The following is a 19,482-nucleotide window of genomic DNA, read 5'->3' on the forward strand; positions in this document are numbered from 1 at the left end:
AAAATGCCCCTGAGTTCATTCCCCAGGACAAAAAACCAAAACAATACAGAAACAAAAAGCAAAACAAAACAAAAAAATAAACAAACAAAAATCTAGTGAAAAAGATTCTGCAACATTTAATTGAAGCAAATTTGACTTTTGACATCACACATAGCATAAGATGAATGTAACAGCTGTTAGGGACATTTTAAGAAGGCAGTGAAGCATTTTGCGGATTAGAACACCATATAAACTTATTATAACAGTTTTCTTTCAATTACCATGCACACAGAAATCACTGATCATTATATCTCAAATATCTAGAGACAAATATCCAAATTGGTTAGCAGGCCAGAAAATATGAGTCAACAAATTTGAAAGCCATCCTTACCACCAAATAATGTTAAATTATTTGTCACAGATTTACTAAAGTCATGTGAATCATGTGTTCAGAACTCAGAAAATATAAATCAGAAGGTAAATTTCACCCTAATTCACTAAGTAGAAATGATCACTAGTACTTCCATGAATTGCCTTTTACAAATGGGCAGAATAACCATAGTTGTAGGGACCTCAGCAATGGGATTGTTGGGTTCATTAGAGTTTAGGTTCAACTCTGAATATAGTACTAGACAGTGGAAATTTATAGTTTAGGAGCAGGGCAGCAGTCATGGGATGTAAACCTGCCAACAGAAAACATCAGGAGGGAGGAGGATCTGATTTAGCTGATCTATCAGTGTTCTTGCTATAGACAGGCTAGGGTCATTAGACATCACTTGGGAAATGTTGAAAGATGAGTTCCTGATCAGATCAACAAAGATCCATATCAAAATGGGAGTGCTAAAGTGACTTTTCATGGTTGTTTGCAAAAAGTTTATTATACAAGGAAGTGGACAGATGGGCCTAGGGAGAAAGTTCAGAAGCCAGAATAAATCTTGCCCAAATAGAAAAGTTTCTCATCAACACATAAACAAAAACACATAGGTACATGAACTGATGCATGTTAGTGTGGTTCAATCATTTTACTTTGTATATATATACCAAAACACCACTTTGTACACCACAGATATATACAATTTTAATTTGTCAAAAAAATTTTAAAAGTGCTATACAGTGGAGGTCAAGTCTATTGTAATCGAAGAGAGAGCCTGCCCACAACTCTGAAAAAGGGAAAGTTGGTGGGGAATTTATATCCAACAACTAGAGTGAAGGAGAATTACTAAAAGGAAGTTGTTAAATTATCAACATTTTTACTAAATTATCAAAATTATTAAAATAAAACATCAAGGATAGTAGCCTTTGAGGTTAGTTGAGCAACAAAGTAAGACCCTGTCTAAAAAAAAGGGAAAAAAATGGAAAGAAACAAGGAAGGGATAAGGGAATGAAGGAAAAGAAGGAGAGGAAGAGATAGTGGTTTTTTTAAAATACTGCTTTTCCTTTTAAATTTTATTTTAGTTGTAGATAGACACAATACCTTTATTTATTTTCATGTGATGCTGAGGATCAAACCCAGTGCCTCACTCGTGCTAAGTAGGCACTCTACCACTGAGCTAAAACCATAGTCGGATAGTGGTGTTCTTGAAGGGAAGGAAGAAAGAGTGCTGTCTTGCTAAACTCTCTTAATAAGTTTCTTGCTAAAGACAAGTCTAAGACCTAGACATCATGGGTGGGCAATGAGAAACTTCGTTAGTTATCAAGAGTGATGAAATATCAGGTTGGGGATATCATGAGCAAGTCATGCCATTATCATGTAACAGTGGTCCACTTTACCTTTTGAACATAGCCCGTGGCTGCTTATTTTAAAAGGGACATATTTTTCTTTTCCTCTTCTCCCTCTTCCTTACCTGGGGGCAGGGAACAAAGATTACCTTGAGTTATCTATTCACCACAAGAAGGAGATGTCACCAGAAGAACTAGTAAGTGACTATATCCCAAGTTAACTAGTGAATTTCAACACACCATAATGTTGCACCTGGGACCCCCACTCAGGTTACACCTGGAATGCAGCCTTTGAATAGCTTTGTTAAAAGCCCTCTGTTTTCCCTGATGGGCAGGACCACAGCCTCTGGGACTAGAGTCCCCTGTGTTTTTCCTTTGCTAGTAAAGCAATAAACCTTTTTCCTTTTTCTCAAAACCATGTCCTCATTATTAAATTGGCATGAATTGGCATGAATTGGCACTGGGGACAAGGACAGAGCTTTTGGTAACAAACATAGACCAAACACATTTGTTTCTTTCCAAAATGCCAGAATTTATTGAATATCAATAAATTCACAAGCTACACCACTTTCACTGGTGGCAATTCATCAAATACTTGTGGGCCATCTGATAGTCATAAGCCGAGCAATCAAAAAGTTCTTTCATTTCATTCCAATCTTAATATAACTCTCGATTCATGCATACTTCATACAACACACACACACACACACACACACACACGTCACAAAGGGACTAAAAAGGGGTTAAGGAGGTCACAGGGTTATAGGATGTTGCGCCAAGAGTACAGGCAAAGAGCGCACATGAATGCAAAGAATCAGTTGCTGTAGGTGCTCAGATAAAGATTTTAAGGGACCAGTTCCTCAGAGTTCTGAAGGCAGAGAGCCTTTGGAGTGTCAGCTTGAGGAATCAATTTGGAGTGGCCTGTAGGTCCTCTTCATGAACAGGAGAAACAGCTGTACTGAAGCTAGGTGGAACAGAAGAGGAGGTTCATTGTTGTAGTGATTTTCCTGGACAAGGTTTCTGAGAAGTGACCAGGTGACAGGGTCAGAGTGTTGCCAAGTCCAGTCTTGGGGGAATTCCTCCTTTTTATTGGTCTGAGGAGAGGGAGTTGTATCTGATGAGGTTGATGAGCCTCTGTGTCTGGTGTTTATGAGATCATTTGGGAGGTCCAGGTATCAATGTGCTCCTGATTTAGTTTGATGAATTGGCATGAATAAGTGCCTTATGGTTGTGCCATGCAGATGGTGGTTGTTTACTTGTACAAACAAGGCAGAGTCATTCTACCTTGGCATTGTGCTCAAAATGGAGTAATTTGTGGCAAACTACTGCTTCACAAAAGGGTATTGAGGGTGAAGCACAGCCTGAAAACTACTTTTCTATACATCCTGGAGAACATCTAGTACAGATTGCTCTCTACAAGGGGACTTTCTCAAAACTTATTACCATGATTCATCCTAAAGGCAGACTAAGTTGCAGGCCTAATGTATAAGCACTCAGGGAACCTGGAGCCAAGTGTGGTTAAGGAGTCTTTGTCAGTAGACCTCATGATACATACATCTCACTGTATCCTGTCCACATGGATATACACCCAGGTATTGACCAATTTTCCCATATAGTTCCCCATTTTTAAAAAGGATAATAAAAAGATCTGTGAGCATAAAGCTTTGCTTTTCTGTTTCATTATTTCACTACCTGTTTTCAACAAGCCTTAACCCCTTGCCAGTACCCCGGACTAGTAATAAATTGAGTGTTTAAAGCAAGCCCCTAAGGGATGTGTATCAAGAAGCACCTGGAGATCTGGGCAAGAATTCCAACTATGAATGTGAATGTAAATAATACTCAATGGTTATGCTACCAGTTTGAGAAAGGCAATATATACACGAAAGTAGTATTGGTACTTTTTGCTATAGTGTGCTGGGGCAAATTTCCTTTCTTACTCATATTTTCTGAGTACTCAACACTTGTACACTCAGCATTGTGAGAGTCACTTAATGAACAACAAAATAAAGTTAAAATAAGCCCTTTTAGGAGACTCGCGCTTTGACTTTAAAAAAACAAAAAAATTGCACATGCGACAAAACACGTTTATAATCAGATACAAGAAGAATAGTTTTTAGTGTCGCTTTTGTGTCCATCAGATTGGCCCAGAGATTGAAGTTTAAAGCAGGAGTTGAGAATTTGTGTTAGAAGAACTAGGCCTCCTTAATGAAAGGACTTTTGTGCGAGGAGCCCCTTTTTTCCAAACACGAAGGGCGGGGTAGGAGCGGAGCTGAGCCCATCTTACTGCCACCTAGTGGTCCAAGTTTAACTGAACAAAGAAGAAAGTCAGCGATGACATCCCCTTTCCACCCGATTTCCATTCTTTAGACCCAAAGTAACTCAGTGAAGTACTGAGGCAAGATAAATGGCAAACATCAAGCAACTGCTGTCGGACCAGATGCCCCTCCACGTAACCAGTGGGATGCCCGGAAGTCCATTTGCTATTGAGGGCGCGGTCTCAGAAAATCCTACCCGGAAACCATAGCGATAGCGGCAGGAAGTTCCGGCTGTTCAAAGGCAGAGGTTCGGGCCTCGGGTGGGCCCAGGCTGCTGGGCTGCGTGGACGTGTTTCATTAGGGTAGTGCGGAATTCGGCGTGCTCCTCCGAACTCGCCGCCGGAGCTTATTTCGTGAACAGCTTCTGTCCCTCGGGGCAGTGGACTTTGCTGTGAGAAACGAGAGCAAGTGGGGCGGGAGGTGTGTGTGTGTGTGGGGGGGGGGTGGATCTTGGTCCTGTGCCCTGAGGGTCATCTTGAAGAGTAGTGCGGAGATGGACGCGCTCAGCCTACCTGAGCATGCGCATTAGCCCTCTAGGCGGTAATAAAATGGGGTGATAGGACAAAGGAATGTAGTGAATGTATCTCCGTTTAGACTAAGTGGTAAGATTGGACTTCTAGAAATGATTGTTGAAGACATTAGGAATAATCCATTCTGGCTTTGATGAGTGGAAAGACTTTTTGCTTTTGTTTTGTGTTTTACCAACAGAAACTTAACCGCAAAATGTAGATGTGATTGCTGCTTCATTCCCTCCAGTTGCTCCTGGACTCCTAAAACTAACATAAAAGTAGAAATTTCTAGTAACAGGGCTTAGTGAGAGGTGCAGTGCCAGTATTAGAGCCTGGAAAACAAACACTGCTAGGTTGGGGTTTAAGTACTCTAGGCTAAAGGCTTCTTCTTGTCCATCGAGCCTCAAAAGAGTCCAGAGGTTGGGGAAGCTTGGTTTCCTTCCTCTTTTGGCCTGCCTTCCTTTTTAAAGTTTTTATATACCCCTCCCCCCCAAAGCTCCTGTGTTTCTGCAGGAACATTCAGAGGTTAAATGATTGAAGTTTGAGAATTGTGCTCTAATCAGCCCATTCTAGTTTGAGTGGATTGACCAGGTACTACTTGTAGGCAAGTGGTGTGTGATTGGAGGAGGTGGGTCACTGGGGCTTGCACTGGAAGGGTGTATCTTCCCTGTGGACTGTTCATTGCACCCACACACACCCCAGTTTCCTGATGGTACCTTGAGCTGGGCAGCTTTCCTCCACTGGGCCCTTACCGCCCCCCCATGTGTTGCCTCACCTTGGGTGCAGAGCAATGGAGTTGGTTGTTTATGGACTTAGATCAATTAAAATGTGAGCCCTATATAAACTTTTCCTGCTCTAAGTTGTTTTTGTTGGATATTTTGGTCACAATAACCAAAAAAAAAAAAAAAAAAAAAAAATCTAACTAATACACTTGCCTTCTGGGCTCCTTTCCCTATGAGTCCTGGGATTTTCCTCTTCTACATTAAGTCAGTATGGAACTTTGGCTGTCATGGGAGGAGGAGTGTGTCACCTATTCCCCAATGGTATCGGGAAAGCCAGTGGAATTTTGGTTTGGAATGGGCCCACCATACAGTACATCTTATGTGTTAGATAGCTAGCAGACATGCAAATAGAAAAATATAGGGGAACACTGTGCTTCCCCTAGCCCCCACTATATGCTGTCTTTGAAAAAAAGCAGTTTACCTCAGGCCACTCGGGCCCTAACATAGCCTATTGGCTTTAGTCAATAGGCTATGCTACATTTCTCACCCAGTAACCTATTATCTACAGAGCTATTGTCAGGGCCTCCCTGCCAATAAGAAGAACACAAATTACTGTAAAACTGGGACTTTTTGAGCTATATATAATATAATAAAAAGCCGCTCCCCTGCCCTTTACACTGCAGTCATTTCCCCGCCTCCCAACTTACAACCTAGCTTGTCAGTCTGTGAACATTGGTTCATCAGTCAGCTTGCAAGTCTCCTCCGTTATTGGTCCCCTGTTAGCCCATGGAATTTGACTGCTTAAGGATAGCTCCCCCACTATTTTCACTTTCTCCTCACTTTCATGCTCTCTGTTCTCACTTTTCATGCTCTCTCCTTCTGGCTTTCACTCTTGTGCTCTCTCTCTCTCTCTCTCTCTCTCTCTCTCTCTCTCTCTCTCTCTCTCTCTCCCTCTCCCTCTCATTTTCTCTTACCCTGCAGGGAGATGCTCTGCCTGTTTGCTTAATAAACTCTCTTGCGTGAGTTCCCGCATCCGGAGTGGTTTCTGGGTTCTTATACTATATACAGACCAAAGATTCCAGGACTCAGGAAGACAGAGTAATTAAAAGCATAGAACACCAACCATAAAATAGCAGTAGGGAGTTAATCTGATGTGATCATATTGTCAGTTAAAAATTGAGAGGTGGTCCCTGGGGGTATGCTTTAGAAACTTCCCTAAGGCCCCCAGTAAAAGTGAGAAAGCATCATGTCATCACTATTTTCTCTGAGAGAACCCACTTTCACTCTTGAGAGTATCTGTTTTTTCCTTTCTAATAAACTTTGGTATACTTTTATTATGTCTTGTGTGTTTCTTGAAAGTTTCTCATGCAGTAGCACCAGTGCCAAAAATATAACACAATCTCCGTTAATATTTTGGTGCTGTGACTCAGATTGGTATTTACTTTTCTAGATCTTTATTCTAGGCCTTGGATTCACAGTGACTGGAGGGATATTCTAAGACAACTGAAAGTCTCTGGCTGGAGATATTCTGCTGGAACTGAAACTCAGACCCCCCCCCCCCCCCCACCAGGCCCTATAGGTAAGACACTGAGGCTTTCTTTTCTTTATCTTCTAGCAGATAGGTCTTGCCCACTGACAATTGAATGGTTCCTGGCTAGAGCAATACCCTAATGGAATCTGAAGTTCAATGACTATAGGATTTTTGAACTCCAGAGACCATTAGGGTAAAAAGACCTCTTTCCTTTACTCATACCCTTTTCATCTTGAGATGACTGCTTGAATAGAAGGAGAGAGTCTGAATTTCAAAGGAGGTACCCTTGACCCATGCCTTTATAGCATGAAGGCAATGGGCAAGTGCAGGGAAAACTGGCATGAAATTATGTAATTCCATCCTGGCTCCACCTCTAGTCCAGTCCCTAACAACTGTCCCTCTGTTAATATCAATTCCTCACACCAATGGGTTGCTGTTCTCCTATTGGAGATAGCCAGTCTTCTCTCTTGAATGTGTATTCCTTGCTTTATCCCAAAGGTGACACTATCTTGAGATTGCCCCCATTCTCCATTGAATATATATCTACTTTCCTAGATAAACCTTTGTCTATGCCTTAGACTGGTGTGTGCTGAAAATTTTTTCTCATATGCCATGAACCTTGCTGGTTCTGAGTCAGGTTACCCCTCTCTCTGGGAACCCTTCTTCAAAGTTATTCCTTCTCCTGCAAAAATCTCTATCTCTGGACCAACCAAACATTGTGGGACCTCACATGTCTCAAATCATTGGGAACTCAAATTCACATTTAAGGTAAGAAGACACTTCCCATGCCTTTGTATGAAAATGTACATTTTTAAGCTCCACTTCTCATATTCACAAGGCAAGTTTCTTTGCTCCTGTGTTACTTTTTTTTTTCTTTCAAGTTTGTGTTCTAGTTAGCTTTTTAATTTCTGTGACCAAAAGACCTGACAAGAACAATTTTAAAGGAGAAAAAGATTATATGGGGTTCAAGGTTTCAGAGGTCTCAGTCCATTCATGGCCAAATTCATTGTATCCATTGCTCTGGCCCCAAGGTGAGACAGAACAATATGGTGGAAGGATGTGGCAGAGGAAAGCAGCCCAGGCCCTGGCCACCAGTAAACAGCACTTTGCTCACCAGGAACAAAATATATACCCCAAAGGCATGCCCCCAGTAACCTGCCTCCTCCAGCTATACCTTATGTACCTATAGACACCACCCAGTTAATCAATTCAAATGGATTAATGCACTATTTAGGATAAGGCTCTCCTAACACAATCGTTTCACCTCTAAATTTTCTTGCTTTGTCTCACAAATGAGCTTTTGGGGGACACCTTGTATCTAGACCATAACAATTTGAGACAAGGTCTCACTAAGTTGTAGAGACTGACCTTGAACTTGCAGTCTTCTTGCCTCAGACTCCTGAGTAGCTGGGATTACAAGTGTATGTCACTATGCCCAGTTACAAATGGAACTTTATGAAACATCAACTTTTGTTTGGCTTCTTTACTTAGCATAAGGGTTTCAAAATGCATCCATATTGTATTTGTTCAAGTCTGTTGTAGAGCCCCTCTAGTGTATTTTTCATTTCATTTACTGTACTTTAAATTACAGAAATTCTTTTTTTTTAGTAATTTCAATCTCTTTATTGATTTTCTCTATTTAATTAGACATGGTTCTCGTACTTTTCTGTAGTTCATTAGACAGGGTTTCCCTTAGTTTTTTTTTTTTTTTTTTTTGGTACTGAGATTTAACCCGGAGGGCTTTACCACTGAGCCACATCCCCAGTCCTTTTTAATGTTTATTTTGAGACAGGGTCTGCTAAGTTGCACAGGGCCTCACTCAGTTGCTGAGGCTGGCAATTCTCCTGCCTCAGCCTTCTGAGTCTCTGGGATGTGCCACTGTGCCTGGCTTATGTTAGCTCTTTGAACTATTCAAGTTTGATAGTGAATAGGCTTTGAAGAATTAGCCCATTTCTTTTAAATAATCAAATTTTGAATATAAAATCATTCATAAAATAATTCTCTCTGGAAAGAAGGTGGTGGATTAGAGGAAGGGTGCACTTTCTAGCAGTTCCTCAACACCAGATTTACAAAGTGGGAAGATTATTTCTCAGTGGTGGGTTACAAAGGGAACTCACTGACAGTACTGGACTGTAAAAGAAACTATAGAGGCACAGAAACTCAAACTATGAAAACATTATAAGAATATACATTAGAGATGAGACAGCATGACTGGCAACTATGGTAGCTACTGAGGGGAGTGGAGGAGCACAGGCAGAGAATTTAAAAACAATTTTTTTCTTTAACTTGGGGGAGCTTGTGGATTAGAGAAAGGGGTGATTTTTCATACACTCACACACATTTTTAGTTGTAGATTTACACAATACCTTAAATAAAATATAAATAAAATTATTTTTATGTAGCGCTGAGGATCAAACCCAGTGATTCATACATACTAGACAAGTTCTCTATCACTGAGCTACAACCCCAGCCTGGGAGACTGATTTTAATGAACACAGAGTCAGTGGGGAAAGGAGTTGAGTGAAACCAACCAAAAATTGCTCAGGTCCCTGGGGCAGGGATTTTGAACTGAGATTCCTGGCAGGTGCAGTCTGGGAACTATTTATAAACACAGTGGGGCAGCCAGCAGAGACAAATCAGGATCATGCAAAGGAAGTTGCCAGCAATAGCATTTTACCACCTGCAGAGTGGCCTGATCCGGAGTGACTGAAATAGCCATAAAGAAAATTATACCTGATTCATATAAGTTCTAAATACCAAGGGGAGAATGCTCCCTTTGTGGCAGTGACCCCATAAGAGCTATCAGGAAGCCACCTACAGCAGTCACCCAGGAGTGTCTGCATTCCAGGGGATATACACAGTAATTCATATTCACAGTGGCCAAGGTAAAACCTGTGGAAAGTTAGTCCCTATATCCTAAAAGTGGATTTTACCAGAAGCCTCAGTGATCCAGGCATCCATCAGGGTCTGCACTCTCCCCAGTAATAGGGGGTGTAGACCAAATCCCAAACACATACCAACAGTTCCAAAATTCATCCAACACTAAACCCCAAATACTGGAACCTCATATTTAGTACTCTGCATCACCCCCACTACAGGATTACATAATTCTTCAGCACTATACCATAGTGTAGTGGGAGACTGGAAGCTGAGAGCTACTACAGTTGACTGGCAGCTAGGTGAGGAACACAAAGACTTGGGATTTAATAACCCCCAGTCCTTGACCCAAGGGTTGCAAAGTCAATATTAAACATAAAGAATGAAAATCCATTCCTTCTAACAATTTTGACCACTGAAACAGAAACAAGCCCTTTATTTCTTACCAAGAGTTTTCTATTTTTTTTCTTCTTTATATTCACATTTTCAAACATAATTTTATCAGTGTATCAGATTTTTTTATCATGTTTTTTTGTATGAGTGTGTGCTCTCACTGTGATGAGACACTTGAAAAATATATATATTCATAAAATTTTACCTTCATATTAATAGCACTTGTATATAATTTAACCTTGATATGAATCAGTGGGGTATAATTATATGAGAGTTTGTGTTGGTTTGATCTTACACTTGCAGGTTTCTGTCCCTATCTCCCCTTTCTTCCCTCACAGCCAGATTTTCTTATTCCCTCTTGTTCTCTTTCTTTCATTCATTACTTTTAGTTAATTTTCATTCCTTCTTTACAGTTGACATCTGCTACCTATCTCCTTCCTCTCCTATGACCAGTTTCTTAAGTATCTCAAACTTTCTCTCATCTTCCTTCCTGATTTTCTCTTACTTAAAGAGCAGAAATCACTGGGCGCAGTGGTGCATGCCTGTTATCTCAGTGGCTCTGGAGACTGAAGCAGGAGGATTGGGAATTCAAAGCCAGCCTCAGTAAAAGCAAGGTGCTAAGCAACTCAGTGAGACCCTATCTTTAAATAAAATACAAAATAGGGCTGGAATGTGGCTCAGTGGTCGAGTGCCCCTGAGTTCAATCCCCAGTACCCCTCCCCCCTCCCCAGAAAAAGCAGAAATTCCACTAAATAATATATAGTTTATGTATTTCCTTCTCCATTTACATTGTTGTGATTATTAATACAGTGGATGACATAGTAGACACCTGCTGTTAAATGCCCAGTCTAATTCAGTTATTTATAGTTGGTACTGATGTTAAATGCTAATACCACCATTCCTGTATAGATGGCAGTTAGTGTTATAGATTTCAAAGTAGACACCGAACATTTATCTTAAGGCTGTACATTTGTTGCTGACATTAGGGCTATCCCTGGCTCCCCTGTTCCCCTAAGAGGGGCTGGAAAGTCATTGGGACACTTTGAGGTCACAGAGTAGACATCCTGATGCCAAGAAATACTCAACTCAGCCAAGCAAAAGTGAATCTCACCCCACTCATAATCTAGCCCCACCTGAACCCTGGCATTACTTCGCCTCATAGAATTGGGGTGATAAAACCCCCAAACCAACAATCAGGCCCCAAGGAGGAACAACCAGAGGGAGACCTCAGGTCACACCTCTTAACATCTACTGATATATAAAAAATGGATAGAGATCCCAGAACAGAAAGATAACTACACACAAAAGGACAAGACCTTTGAAAACATGAGAAAACAGGTAAACAAATCTCGCCCCACCCCCAAATTCATAATCCCCTAACAAAGGATCTCACAGATAAGAAAGGAGATAAAATTCCAGAAAAAATATGGATTTTTATTTTTTGGTACTAAGATAAAATTACAGAAAAAAGTATGGATTTTTTTTTTTTTTTTTGGTACTAAGGATTGATCCTAGGGATGCCTAACTACTGAGATACAACCCTAATCCTTCTTATTTTTTATTTTGAGACATGGTCTTGCTAAGTTGTTTAGGGCCTTGCTAAATTGCTGGGGCTGGCTTTGAACTTGTTACTCTCTTGCCTCAGCTTCCTGAGCCAATTGGATTTCAGGTGCGCCCCACTGTGCCCAGCAAAAACTGATTATTAAAGTGTTCAATGAAATAAAAGAAGATCTAAGGAATTAAGAAAGCAGTTACAGGATGTGAAAGACCATTTCAGTAAAGAAACAGAAATATTTGGAAATGAAAAACAATTGAATTTAAAACTCACTTGAAAGTATCATCAACAGATTAGACTGCATAGAAAATAGAACTTCAGGCCTTGAAGACAGAACTTTAGGCCTTGAAGACAAGGTACATGAACATGAACACACAGTATGCAATAAAGGAAAAAAATTATAGAACATAATCAAAATATACAAGAACTCCATGACAACATCAAGACACCAAACCTGAGAATAATTGGGATATAAGCTAAAATCATTAAGAACATTTTCAATGAGAGTGTAAAAAAACTTTTCCATTATCAGAAATGAGATAGACATCAACACACAGGAGGCATACAGGACCCTAAAGAGACAAGCTTTCCAAGAAACAAAATGCCAAATATAGAAAGTTAGGAAAGACTATTAAAAGCTGCAGGAGAAAAACATTAGGTCACATTTAGAAGCAAACCAATAAGTCTCACTTCTGACTTCTCAATTCGGACCCTAAAATGAAAGGAGAGATGTGGAAAGCTATTTGTGTTTAGCAGAATCAGGCTTGGCTGAGCCATGGGATACAGAGTTCTGACTCCTAGGAACTGGCAATCATGAGAGAATGTTTCAGATGGCCTGGGGTAGGTGACTCTGTACAGAGGTGGCTTGCTGCCTGAGGAAATACTAATTCTCTAAGAAAATGTCCTCCCTAACTCCACCCTATCCTGTTCCCCACAGAAGAAGCTCCTCTAGTCCCTCTCTACCTGAATAGCTATAAATAAAGGGTAGGTGAGCTCTTCCATCTTGTTGGAGGCCAGATTTTGGTATGGCCCAATCCATCACAACCCCTCTCATTTGAAAAGATTATTGGCTTCTGTGTTTATTTAATTAAATAAGTTTCTTAGAGATTAATCAATAGCCAGCACCATCCTCCGACAGAAACCCTTTCCCTCATTGATGCTGGATGTGGTGGAATTCCCTTCTTACGGAGGGCCTAAAATGAGATATTACAAGCCCTAAAAGAAAATAGTTGCCCACCAAGATTGCTGTGCTCAGGAAAGCTGTCTAAAATTTGAGGGGGAAATAAAAACTTTTCATGACAAGGATAAGCTTAAATTTCAAATTTATGACCACCAAGCTAACACTATAAAGAATACTTAAGAGCTGGAGATATAGCTCAGTTGGTAGAGTGCCTGCCTTGCACGCACAAAGCCCTGGGTTCAAACCCCAGCACCACACAAAAAAAAGAAAAAATACTTAATATAAACTGCACTGGAGAGGAACCCAAAAACAAATCTTAAAGTTCACAAATAGAGGAAAATCAATAGAAGACTAATTATCTAAATGAAAATGAAGACAGTTAAATACAGCAAAAAATCAAAATGGCAGAAAACAAATACATCCATACTAACACTGAATGTAAATGGTCACAACTCCCCAATTAAAAGACATTGATTAGCAGAATGGATCAAAAGACAAGATTCAACTATATGCTGTTTGCAAGAGACTCATTTTTTCTTTAAACATTTTTTTGTTGTTGTTGCTGATGGACTTTTATTTATATGCAGTGCTAAGAATCAAACCCAGTGCTTCACACATGCTAGGCAAGTACTCTATCACTGAGCTACAACCCCAACCCAAGAGACTCATTTCATAGGCAAAGACACAGACTAAAGGTAGTTGGATAGAAAAAAATATTCTATACAAATGGAGACTGCAAACATGCAGGAGTCTGAAAAGCAGATATTCTCATATCTGACAAAGCAGATATCAAGCAAAAATTATTCAGAAGACACAAAGGCAGCCACTACATCCTGATAATTGGGAAATTCCAATAAGAAGACATAATGATAGTAAATATTTAATTAAATAAGTTTCACCCTATACATTTAAATGTCAGGACACCCAATACATTTAAAAAATACTCCTTGGCATTAAATTTCAAATAGACCCCAATATCATAATACTGGGTGATTTCAACACACCCTTATCACCAATAGGTCATCAAAACAAAATCAATAAAGATATTTCTAACCTAAATAATACTATAAATCAAATCCACCTAGTACACATCTATGAAATATTTAACCCCAGAACAGCTGAATTTACCAGCTCATGGAACCTTTTCCAAAATAGACCATATTCTAGGTAGAAATGTAAGTCCTAGCAAATACAAGAGTCAGTATAATCCTGTGTATCTTATCGGATTTTAATGGAATAAAACTGGAAATCAATAGCAAGGAAAATAATAGAGACCACATAAACACATGGAGATTAAACAATACTCTTAAATGAAGAATAGATTAAAAAAATGAGAGAAGAAATTCTTGGAATCAAATGAGAACATAGATACAACATATCAAAATCACTGGGACAGTAGGAAAGCAGTTCTAAGAGGAAAGTTTATATTATTGAATGTCTACATTAAAAAAACAGAGATATTAAATAAATAAGCTTATGCTCTACTTCAAGCCCCTAGTAAAGGAGGAGCAAACTAATTCCAAACTCAGTAGAAGGAAATAATGTAGATTAGAGCCAAAATTAATGAAATTGAGAATAAAAAATAATACAAAGTATCAATGAAATGAGTTGATTCTTTGAAAAGACAAATAAGATTGACAAACCCTTAGTCAAACTCACCAAAAGTAATAAAGACCCAAATTAACAAAGATGAAAAGGGAGATATAAGCACATACACTTCTGAAATCCACAGGATCATTAGAAACTATTTTGAAAATGTATACTCCAATAAAATGGAAGATACTGACAAATTTATAGTCACATACGACCTGCCCAAAATGAACCAGGAAGATATAGAAAACATAAGCCAATATCAAGTAATGAAATTGAAACAGCAATTAAAAGCCTTCCAACAAAGAAAAGCCCAAGAGCACATGGATTCTCAGCTAAGTTCTACCAGACTGTTAAAGAATAATTAATTCCAGTTCTACTCAAAGTATTCCATGAAATTAAAAGGGAAGGAAGACTTCCAAATACATTCCATGAAGATAGTATAACCATGATACAAAAAGCAGACAAAGACACATCAGGGAAGGAAAACTACAGAAAAATATCCCTGAGGAACATAGATGCAAAAATGCTTAATAAAATAGTAGCACACCACATTTAAAAACACAATAAGAAGATAATATATCATGATCAAGTGGGTTTCATTTCATGTATGCAAGGTTGGTTCAATATATTCAAATCAATAAATGTAATTCACCATACAAGTAGAATTAAGAACAAGAATCAAATGATCATCTCAATAGATGCAGAAAAGGACTTTGTTAAAATCCAGCACCCATTTATGTTAAAAATACTGGCAAAGCCAGCAATACAAGGAATTTACCTCAACATTGTAAAGGGTGTCTGTGACAGACTCAACAGAGAAAAAGTGAATGCATTTTCTCTAAAAAGAGAAACAAGAAAAGCAGTATGGAGATTCCTAAAAACAAAACAAAACAAAACAAAACAAAAAAAGCCTAGGAATGGAACTGAAAGAATGGACATTTTTTTAAGCTGTCTGTTTTATCTCAACTCCCTAAGGTCTCCCTCCCAGTGATGGGAACAAAGCCCTTAAAGCTGTTCCAGGAAACAGCCCCAAACAGAGAGTAAAAGGGTAAATTGAGCAAGATAGAGCTCAGACAGTTAAGATATATAGGATATAAGATTACCAGAAACTGTTGACCAGAATCTACGCCCTGTTGTAAAACATTGTGAAACATGTTGTATGTTATCAGCAAACCCAGACCCCCTTTGGAATTTCCCGGCGGCTTTGTTCCCCTTTTCCCTTCCGTGTGCGACCCCTCCCGATGTGTGGTTTCTGCCTTTATAAACTTGTAAGATTTTCTGCTAGGGACTTGACTCCTCGACTCCTGCGTGAGTCACAAGTTGGGTCCCAGCGTGCTGGAATAAAAGCCTCTTGTGGTTTGCATCAAGTGACACCTCCTGCGGTTGATTGGGGTTCCCGTCGATCCGTGGGACAGAGTTAGGGTCTCCTTTTTAGGGGTCTTACATTTGGGGGCTCGTCCGGGATCTGATGGCCCCCCTCATTTGCGGAGTCAGCCTTGGAGGTAAGAAGGGGTACCCCGAGGTGAGGTTGTCTGTCCTTGTCTTGTGTTTTGTTAGTTGGTCTGGTCCTGTGAGCACCCTTTCGGTTTCGGTTTCGCAGCCGTTCGGGGACTCGTGAGAGTGGCCGAACAGTGGTCGGTAGACGTGCCTGGAGGGCCACAGGATGCGGCCCTGGGGGACGCCCCAAGGGTGGAGGAGAGCCAGGGACGCCTGGTAGTCTTCTACGGTAAGGGCGCTGATCGGGTTCAATTGTTGGATCAGAGATTGGCACCCGTCTGATTCTGTTGCATGTTTGCAGCGAATAAGGTGGAGTAAGTGGGTCCTTGTGTCTGTAACATTTTTGTTGTTTGTGTTTCTAACGACGTACAAACTGACGATGGGACAGACTGTGACAACCCCTCTTAGTTTGACATTAGACCATTGGGCTGAAGTTAAGGGAAGAGGTCGCGACCTATCAGTTGAGATCAAGAAAGGCCCATGGCGGACCTTCTGCTCCTCAGAATGGCCTGCTTTTAATGTAGGATGGCCAGCAGAAGGGACCTTTAATCTATCTGTCATTCTTGCTGTTAAAGAGATTGTTTTTCAGAAGGAACCTGGAGCCCATCCGAATCAGGAGCCCTACATCGTGGTGTGGCAGGACCTGGTGCAAAATCCACCCCCCTGGATTCGACCTTGGGTTGCAAAACCCAAGCCCCGGCCAGCCGCTCAAATCCTAGCCGTCCAATCTCCCAGTTCTGGGGGGAAATCCAGTCACTCAGACCCCCCCCAAGAAGATTTATCCAGAAACCCAGGCTGACCACCTTCTCCTTGACTCACCTCCCCCATCCCCTCCCGCCTTGGTCCCCGTAGGGGGTCAGGAAGAGCCAGAAGAACCACCGGCCCCTGCAGTCACCCCTTCTGCTCCCCCTAATGAGTCTCTGCCGGGTCCCACGCAGGGCACCACGTGGCCTGCACGGGGTACCAGGAGCTGCCGCGGAATAACTCCCGACACCACCGTTGCCCTTCCCCTAAGGGCTTATGGGCCCCCGCCGGTGGCAACGGATGGTGGACCAGCTCCTCTTCAGCCCCTCCAGTACTGGCCTTTTTCCTCCACAGACTTGTATAACTGGAAAACTAATCATCCTCCCTTTTCAGAGGACCCCCAGCGCTTAACCCGGCTGGTGGAGTCTTTAATGTTCTCTCATCAGCCTACATGGGATGATTGCCAGCAGCTACTGCAGACTCTTTTCACTACTGAGGAGAAGGAGAGGATTTTATTGCAGGCAAGGAAGAATGTACCAGGAGCAGATGGACGACCCACCCAGCTCCCCAACATCATTGAGACTGCCTTCCCCCTCTCCAGGCCTGACTGGGATTTCAACACAGCAGAAGGTAGGGAGCGACTGACAGTCTATCGCCAGGCTCTAGTGGCCGGCCTCCGCAGGGCAGCGAGACGCCCCACTAATTTGGCTAAGGTAAGAGAGGTTATCCAGGGTGCCATGGAACCCCCGTCAGTATTTCTCGAGCGCTTAATGGACGCTTTCAGGCGCTACACCCTGTTTGACCCTACCTCTGAGAGGCAAATGGCTTCTGTGGCCATGGCTTTTATAGGGCAGTCAGCAATATATATTAAGAGAAAGTTGCAAAGAATAGAAGGGTTACAAGATTCTACCCTACAGGATTTAGTTAAGGAGGCAGAGAAAGTGTATCATAAGAGGGAAACTGAGGAAGAGAAGGAGCAAAGGAAAGAAAAGGAGAGAGAGGAAAGAGAAAACAAAAGGGATCGTAAGCAGGAGAAGAACCTAACATGGATTTTGGCCACAGTAGTAGGTGAGAAAGGCCAGGAACAAACACAAGGCAGGGCTAAAAAAGGGTCAGGCAACCTGGGCAACTGCACTCCATTAGACAAGGATCAGTGTGCCTACTGCAAGGAAAGAGGTCACTGGGCTAGAGAGTGTCCTAAGAAGAAGAACGGGCCCTCCAAGAAAGCATTAGCCCTAGAAGAAGAAGATTAGTGGGGACGGGGCTTGGAACCCCTCCCCGAGCCTAGGGTAACACTAGAGGTGGAGGGGAAACCAGTGGAGTTCTTAGTAGGTACTGGGGCTCAACACTCGGTCCTACTTGAACCGACTGGACCCATCTCCCACAAGAAATCGTGGGTCATAGGAGCTACAGGGCACCAGCAGTACTCATGAACTACCCGAAGAACGGTAGACTTAGGAACGGGACGGGTAACCCACTCGTTTCTAGTCATCCCCCAGTGCCCTGCGCCTCTACTTGGGAGAGATCTCCTAACCAAAATGGGAGCTCAGATTACCTTCACCCCTGATGGCCCAGAGGTGATCCGAAGCAAAGGAATAACTACTGTCCTGACTATGCGCCTGTATGATGAACATAGACTTTTTGAGAGACAGGGAGCAAAAATATGTCACATAAATAACTGGTTGAACAGGTATCAGGGGCATGAGCCAAAACGGCTGGAACAGGACTAGCCACAGAAAGACCATCCATAGTTATAGAGCTTAAGGCCACATCTACTCCTGTGGCTGTACGTCAATACCCTCTGACTAAAGAGGCTCGGGAAGGAATTAGGCCCCATATCCAGCACCTCCTTCAGCAAGGTATCCTAGTGAAGTGTCAGTCACCATGGAACACTCCCTTGTTACCTGTTAAAAAGCCTGGCATAGGAGACTATTGCCCGGTACAGGACTTAAGAGAAGTAAACAAGCGAGTACAGGACATCCACCCCACTGTACCTAACCCTTACAACTTACTGAGCTCTCTTCCTCCGGATCATATTTGGTATACTGTCTTGGACTTAAAGGACACTTTCTTCTGCCTGCAACTACACCCTTCCAGCCAAAACATCTTTGCATTCGAGTGGACGGACCCTGACTCTGGGACAACAGGACAATTGACTTGGACCCAATTACCCCAGGGGTTCAAGAATTCCCCGACCCTCTTCGATGAAACTCTCCTCCAAGATTTAGCCCACTTCTGTGCCAGCCATCCCCAGGTAACACTTCTGCAGTATGTAGATGACTTACTACTGGCTGGGGCCACAGAGGAGGAATGCCAACGGGGCATGGGACTACTGCTAGAAGAACTTGCCTGCTTAGGATATCAGGCCTCCGCCAAGAAGGCCCAGATCTGTGAAAAGGAGGTAACATACCCGGGGTACGCCCTGAAAGGGGGACAGAGATGGCTAACGGAGGCCAGAAAACAAACTGTGACTCAGATACCCATTCCTCGCTCACTCCACCAGGTGCGAGACTTAACGTCCTATCCTTGTCGGGGGGGGGGGGGGGGAACCGATGTCTTACCTTAAGGATGCGGTATACCCCTCTATTAGGAACTTTGAATATTCAGAACTAGACCTTGAGGAAATGGACATATTAGGATTTCGCCTGGAGACTCCATAGGGGATCCGGGAAACCTCAGAAGGAAAAAGAATTCTCCCTGAAAAACAGGTGATCATTTTTCTCAGACACCTTCACAAGTTAACTCATCTGGGCCCAAAACATTTAAAAACTCTTGTCCAGTCTTCACCATACTACATCATGAAGCTTGGGGAGCTTGCAGATACAACTGCAAAAGAATGCAAGTCTTGCCAGATGGTGAATGCCCGGC

General features: G+C 41.9%; 1 protein-coding gene across 2 annotated transcripts in view; it reads right to left on the bottom strand.

Annotated features, from left to right (window-relative positions):
- Nucleotides 1–19,482, bottom strand: part of LOC306650790 (uncharacterized protein) — a 388,837-nt gene that overhangs the window by 137,839 nt on the left and 231,516 nt on the right. For both annotated transcript variants that reach the window (XM_079123104.1, XM_079123103.1), the window contains exon 4: nt 15,152–15,211. In XM_079123104.1, coding sequence (XP_078979230.1) covers nt 15,152–15,211 — 60 coding nt within the window. The remainder of the gene's footprint in view (nt 1–15,151; nt 15,212–19,482) is intronic.

Source organism: Sciurus vulgaris (genome assembly GCF_902686455.1).
Source record: "Sciurus vulgaris genome assembly, chromosome: X".
Classification (NCBI taxonomy): Eukaryota; Metazoa; Chordata; class Mammalia; order Rodentia; family Sciuridae; genus Sciurus; species Sciurus vulgaris.